At 30.9% G+C, this 7,644-nt stretch overlaps 1 protein-coding gene across 1 annotated transcript; it reads left to right on the plus strand.

Moving 5' to 3' along the window:
• The first annotated feature begins 527 nt into the window (after positions 1 to 527).
• On the plus strand, positions 528 to 7,281 carry LOC126551222 (uncharacterized). The gene is made up of 9 exons (XM_050204057.1): positions 528 to 2,295; positions 2,879 to 3,025; positions 3,411 to 3,596; positions 3,824 to 4,022; positions 4,225 to 4,453; positions 4,730 to 4,973; positions 5,164 to 5,403; positions 5,922 to 6,047; positions 6,675 to 7,281. Exons 1-9 carry the CDS (start codon positions 921 to 923, stop codon positions 6,941 to 6,943), a joined length of 3,015 nt encoding a protein of 1,004 aa, XP_050060014.1. The 5' UTR covers positions 528 to 920; the 3' UTR covers positions 6,944 to 7,281.
• Positions 7,282 to 7,644: the final 363 nt, after the last annotated feature.

Here is a 7,644-nt window from a genome sequence, read left to right on the forward strand (position 1 = left end):
TGATATAAATAATACAAAATATCTTATTTTTCATAAATTAAAAAATTAAACTAAAAATAAAACCAAATTAATGTAAATAAATATAATAATATTATGTTGTTTCATTATTCTGAATCACTATTTTTTGAAACATTGTCTTCAGTTCATGATTGGCAGTATCTATAACAGAATGTTTACCACAGTAAAAATGTTATATGTCGAGTAGGTTAGGTTATTATACTAAGATTTACGAATCTCATTTGTTAAAGTCTGAACTACAAAAATCATTCGGGGTTTGAACAAAATATTTTTTGTAACTTAGGTTTCCCGGTAGCCGTACTTTTACCGTATTACACATATATAATATATATACATTATACATAGGTTGCAAAATGTATGAAAACGTATTAAAGTTTCAAGTCTCAAGTAGGTAATAATAATATATCAATATAATATCACAGGAATAAAAAAAAAGAGCACTGGAACTTATAACTCGCGGACTATCGCGGTAGTTTTTTTAAATAATTTATTTAATTATATTAAATATATTAATTTTACTATTTATTCTTATTTTATCAAAATAATTGTTAGAAACGCAAATATCATCGAAAAAGGAGCCGTTACTACGGATTTTTTATTATCTATGTCAATACCATTATTTATTCTTTTCTGGCCCATATGGATACTGGCTACACAGTTTAAATAAAAATAAACGTGAAATCTCTTGTACGGCGTTGTCGTAGAAACCACTACAAACCGTTATTTATTTTTTACGTTTGTCTTCAAACTATTTTCTAGCCTCGGCAGTGTTCTTATTTCTTAAAAGCATTTAATATCAAAATAGTCGCGGACGAATTTTTTTTTTTGTTTATCGATATTATTTGTGTATAACTGTCTAACAGTATTTATATACTTCTATTGTAAAGATAGTTTCATATAACATGGACTTATCAACTTATTCAATTTCAATTGACTCAAGTACCGGTATATCAGCCGACGACGAGCTGGTCTCAGAACAGACAGCGTCTCTGGCAGCTGGACAGCCACCATCGCCGAATGACAACAGCATACCCTGTGAAAACATTCATAATTTCCCTAATACTGCTACTAACAAATCGATCACGGAACTTTTAGCATCTCCGGCAACTGAACCACCGCAATCGCCAAATGACGACAACATATCTTGTGAAAACATGTATGATTGCTCTGATACCGACACGAACAAGCCAATCTCGGAACTAACAGCGTCTACGGCAGTTGAATCACCACCATCGCCGAATGACAAAAACACACCTCGTGAAAACACGTATAACTTCCCTAATACGTCTATAGACAAGTCGATCTTGGAACTGACAGAGTTTCCAGTAACTGAACCACCACCATCACCGAATGAAGACAATACATCTTGTGACAACATCTATCTTTACTCTGGTACTGCTACAAATCAACCGATCACAGAGCTTTCAGCATCTCCGGAAGCTGAACAGTCACCATCGCCGAATGACGACAACATATCTTGTGAAAACATGTATGATTGCTCTGATACCAACACGGACAAATCGATTTTTGAACTAACAGCGTCGGTGGCAGTTGAATCGCCACCATCGCCGAATGACAAAAACACAGCTTGTGAAAACATGCATAATTTCCCTAATACGTCTATAGACAATTCGATCTTGGAACTGACAGAGTTTCCAGTAACTAAACCACCACCATCACCAAATGACGACAATACATCTTGTGAGAACATCCATCGTTACTCCGGTACTGGTACAAACCAACCGATCACGGAGCTTCCAGAGTCTCCAGCAGCCGAACTACCATCATCAACGAATAATGACGACACAACATCTTTTGTAGACAACATGTATCGTTATACTGAAACTTTAGTGAACAAACCGATATCGGAGCTTCCTACTATTTACGAAGACAAATCGATCGTAGAGAATGAATCTGAAGAAGACAGATCAACACCTTTACAAAATCGAGACCAAGTGTCTTGTATAATTGATATGCATTCCAATCCAGCAGATTTCACGGGTAATCCGATCGTGAATATCCCGTCGCTGGAAGCCGGGCCACCGCCGCTAGATCAAAACGAAAATGTGTGTTTGTACACTGTGCTGTGTCCGTCTGATGATGGTTTTTGGCCTAGACTAACATGCATACTTGCTTTCTTGTCGTTATTTGTCGTCGACGGTATCTGCTCGTCGTTCTTCTTACTGGACAGCCGCGTTGGAATGGCCGAATATTTGCCATCTGGAACGTACGCTCTCGAACATTTGGCAGTTATCTACTTATTTCGTTATTTGACCGGTAAGTAAATATATTTAATATAGTATAAACGCTCAGTTTACAGGTATATAATTTAAAGTCGTGTCGATTACAAATATTGACCGTAACGCGGTAGTGCAGGTTATACATTTTTAAAATTATAATCAACGTCTGTTGCAATTGTGTAATATTTGTACGACCGCAAAGATGTATATAATATATTCTTGTATAAATATATATATTATACTGAAATAGCCCTATTCAATGCACCCCATGATTATTTTACCCTATATATATATTCAACGTAGATTAGAAGTTTTAGTTTAGCATAAAAAATTATAATCAAAAACAGCCATATGAAATGATTTTTTTTTTTGTGTTATTTCTTGCTTTATTTTATTATTTAATTAAGACTATAAACAAATTAAAAATAACTTTTTTTTATGATAAAAATAAGTACATTGTAAATTCTAACGTACTAGAAGGTTTCAATATTAAATAATATACTTTATAGAACTTAATTATTACTTATTAAGAATAAATAAAAATAATAATAATAATTAATCTGTAATACAGACATATTATTATACATAAATCATATAGGTACATGATATTTTGTTTACAGAACCGTTTTCGTGTGCGTACATAAACCGCTACGGTTTTAGGTACTGTCTATTTATTGGAAGTCTATTATCTATCACGTGGATCGCATTGTTATACTTTATTGAAAACGCACTTGTTTACGAATATTTATTTTTGGCCATCATTGGAGGTAAGTGTAGAAAACACAGTACCTATAGGTAGGAAATATAATATAATTATAATAATTGTTCATAATTGTATACACACGACACACAGCTAATTATATTATAATAAATGTATTATATTATACGTTTATATTATGTTCATAAAACACAATATTATATAGGTAGTTGTAATTATGCACAAGTTTTATTAATTGGAAATAATAATTTTCAAAAAAAAAATTGTTATTCTTATTTTATATACCAAAAATCAAAACACAAAATAAAGCATATAAAATCTTAGGTATAATATATAATACATTATGTACCTAATGACGTATAGATAATAAGATACTAGTAAATATTATATTATGTATATGAAGGTATAACATATATATATATATTTATACATAGGTATTGGAATGGGTATGATTAAAACGTCGTTCTACGTTTTGCTTTCCACGCTGTTCGTAGTAAATCGTCATACGGCGCATTTATCTCTCCATCTAGGAAGCATCAGTGGGATGATGTTTATGCCACCTGTAACCGAATACTGTCTACTTTTTGCAGACTGGAAAACAGCATTATATATTCACTTGTGTCAGTACAAATATGCGATATACCTATTATTTAATTTTAGCAATATATTTATATTTATAATTGTATAACTCGTACATACTATATGATTGTAAACATAGTAGGTACTTAATTATTAAGTAGGGTATTTTTTATGTTTCACGAGTACTATGTTTAATATCTTAATCCAAGTATGCGATATATTTTTAATATGTTTTATATAATACTATAATATACACCTTTCAATGTAGTGTTGATGTGCTTCACACTGGTGTTCTGGTTGTTTATCGCCACACCGGTACCGGTTAAAGTTGAACCCATCGACGATAAAGTCATTAACAATCCGGTAAGTCCTCGCCGATTAAAAACCGTGACAAAGATTTGGAACGTTCAGAACTTTGCAAAAAAATATCAACCTCCAACCCTTAATACCGAGATTGGATATCAACAGTGAGACATTTTTTAACCTTTACCTATTTTATAAACCTGTATTAGTATTGATACAATACATTATATCCAATATTGTTTATGATACGAATATTATATGACATTGCTTATAAAATATCTATAGTATATTTTATACTATTTATTAATATATATATAATAAATTATAATGCACGTAAAAATACTTGTAAAAACTTGTGATTTGCAGATTTTGGGTAGGGCGATTTTTATCGAGCATTCCTATGTTTTCCAATACACGGCCATCAAATTCTGTCGTCTACAACTTAAATTGGTTATACGACGAAGACAGAATTCATATGTTGGACGTCCGAAATCTTACCAACATATTTAAAAGCGGCTTGATTGGCAGTCGGCCAATGTATAGAGACGATGTTTTGTTCGACGGCAATGTCTCCTTTTTGGATCCTGATTTAAAGGTTTTTATAATATTTCGATATAATAATATATTTGATATGCCTATATAGTATACTATATATATACATAGGTATACGACCTACTTCGTAAGGAATTTATATCTTTTTGAAATTCTGTATAATATTCTGCCCGTCTATTAATTAGCAAGCCTTTTAAAATGAAAATGTTTTTTTTTTTTTAAATCGCTATTACACACACTTACCAATAACGTAATACTGTACAATTTCTATATACCACATATTGTATCCTCGCGTATATTTAAATTCATATTTCTATAGAATGTTAGGACAAAGAGAATAAACTATAGTGAATACGTGATGTCGATGACTCGAATTTGCTCGGTGGCCGACGTGAAAGAAGAAACATATAACAGATGGTGCTGGAAACCACCGATAGCGATGAATAGAGTTTTCCGTTCTATGTTACATATGCCAATCTGGCTAAATGACGAATTCATTTTAACGGCTATAAGTGAAGCATTAGTTCACACGGCATGTTTTGTTCCATTTATGTCCATTAAAGGTGTGTTAAAATATTTATTTTGATTACTATTGTGGCAAATCGTCTTGAAAAAAATAATAACAATAATAACATTGTACATATGTATTAATATTTACAAGGTTATTCGAGTTTTTACTGTATTTACTGGTTATTTTATGGTATCCTAATAAGAATAATGATGATTGGTAACATCATCATAATATTATTATAGGTCCAGTTGGTCAGAAGCATTCGGCAGAGGCAGTGATCACCCTTATCGCTGGTTGCTGTGGTCTATTCGCCGGTCGGGGGCTTGGATATTTGTTGCACGAAAAGTCAAGAAAATCTGTAGCATTGTATCATGTTGGATTAACATTAATGACCAATGGGCTATCATTACTTATGTGTGCTATGGCAACTAGTGATTTTGCAAAAATGTTACCGTACTTCGGACTATTTGGATTTTTCTTTGGTAAACTTTAAATTTTAAAAGTTAATAAATACCTACAGATAAAAATGAATACATGTCTATACGTTGTCTATATTGAATATATTATTTTCTGGTCGACTATAAACAACGGTAAACCGCAAAAGAACCTACATTTTATACGTATAGAATTGTTTATAATATATTCACGTTTTATTTCGTTTTTATCGATTTTCGGTTATCTTATACAACATTATAATAATATTACGTATTTAACTTGAAATGCACTAATCTTACTTGTGACTTACACATAAATGCAGATACGTATCATTCTGCAAGCTTCATTAACACAAATTCGAATTATTAGTACAATATACAATAATGAATGTATATATTCTATAAAACACAACTTTACTATGAATTCATATTCCATAGCTATACAAATGTATATTATTGTGATATTAAACTTCGTTGTCCATATGATTATTATGTACAATATATGATACGATTTACAAGTATTATACTATGACGAATGAATTTTGTAATTCTATAATACATTTCAGGGTACTACAAGTCAATTCAAAACGTAGTGCTGTATTCTGTTTTTCCAATAAGAAAATTGAATAACGTATACGGACAAATATCATTGGTTCGGGCTGTTTCGTCGTTTGCTGGAATTTTAATCGCAGGTATACACAAGTGTTTTTTAAAACTATAATTATATATATATTAAGGTATGTTTTTAATTTTTTTTTTTTTTTTTAACATACCTAGTAGTCCTATCGTATAGAAATGAAAATATATGGATAATAAATTCGTGTCAGGGGTGGCTCCAGAGACTTATAGTTAGATAGAGATAGCCATTCAATTCATATTTATATCATATCATAGTATATTTTATTTTATTATAATTTATTTATACTCTATAGTATAAATAATATAAGTATACACCCCGAACTATACACACTTGTACGTGTCTTTAACAATCTAACAACAATTTAACAATCATTACTTTACATACCTAAACACGTTATCAACATAAATGTTGTTATTTAATATTTGACTTACTTTGACGACTACTTTTATGCATAAGTAACTCATTTGATAAGGCAAAAATTTTATCTTAAAATATATTTTATATTATGAATTAATGAGATCCTTTAAAATTTTAAAAATTCAAAATAGGTATCAAAATGTTCATTAACAAGTCACAAATTCCGGTGGCCTATCCATTCTTATATATTATATACTATACCTATATCCTTCTCTTTATATATATTATTATTAATATCGCCGGGGCGCATCGCCTTTTTCAGTATATATTCAACGGCCAGGGAACGAAAACCGGTCGGTTTTGGGCAACAGCGAAGACGTATACGTTTTCGCTGGTCTACTCATGTTGGTTGGAGGCGTTTTTGTATTCATTTTAATGCAGTCGGCGCGTATCGCCGCCACCGCCGCTGCCACCGTCAATTCGCGAGAGCCAGTAAGACGCGAAAACCAAAACGTATTCGGCCGTGACGACGACAATGTTGGCGACAGTAACCGTAATAACGAGCGAAACGCAAACAATTATATTGTATAGAGCAAAATATTATGTTGACGCTTTATAAAATTATTATCTCACGATCAGCACGTGTGGATTTTACCTATGATAAATGTTAAAAGTTATATAAAGATGATATATTTCATTATTTTTGAATATTGAACATTGATTACGAGTTACGATAAATAATATGAAAATTTTATAACGGAATATACCGTTTTCGAATGTTGTGTGTAAACTGTCACGACGTTTAATTGAGTAAATCGTACACTCGTAAAATTGTACAAATAATGTGTATGGTTATAATTTATTGTTCATAATTATTATGTAAATATATATATATATATGTTATAAAATAAACTCTGAATTTGTATGTATATTGTATACTAGTGTTTACTGTGTAGTTATTTATTCATGGATTTATAAAATGCTTACCAAATCTTTTGAAGAGAAATATTATAGGTTATTATATGGCTGAATACAGAATGTCGTAAAACTTTGAATTTAAAACGGTCATAAAAAATGTTATGTGACTTTCTGGTAAACTGTTCAATTTTTTTTATAGGTAGAACAACTAAAGATAAATCTTTTACTATTTATTTTATCCTAACTAGATACAATATTTTTTTTTACCGGAAACCACTCTAAAGTTGAAAATACTCATAAAATTAATTCTGCTTTCCGGTAATTTTTTTTTATACATAAAAGCATAAACAACGCGGAATTGAATTTTTAAATCT

This window comes from Aphis gossypii, chromosome 1, assembly GCF_020184175.1.
Source record: "Aphis gossypii isolate Hap1 chromosome 1, ASM2018417v2, whole genome shotgun sequence".
NCBI classification, from domain to species: Eukaryota; Metazoa; Arthropoda; class Insecta; order Hemiptera; family Aphididae; genus Aphis; species Aphis gossypii.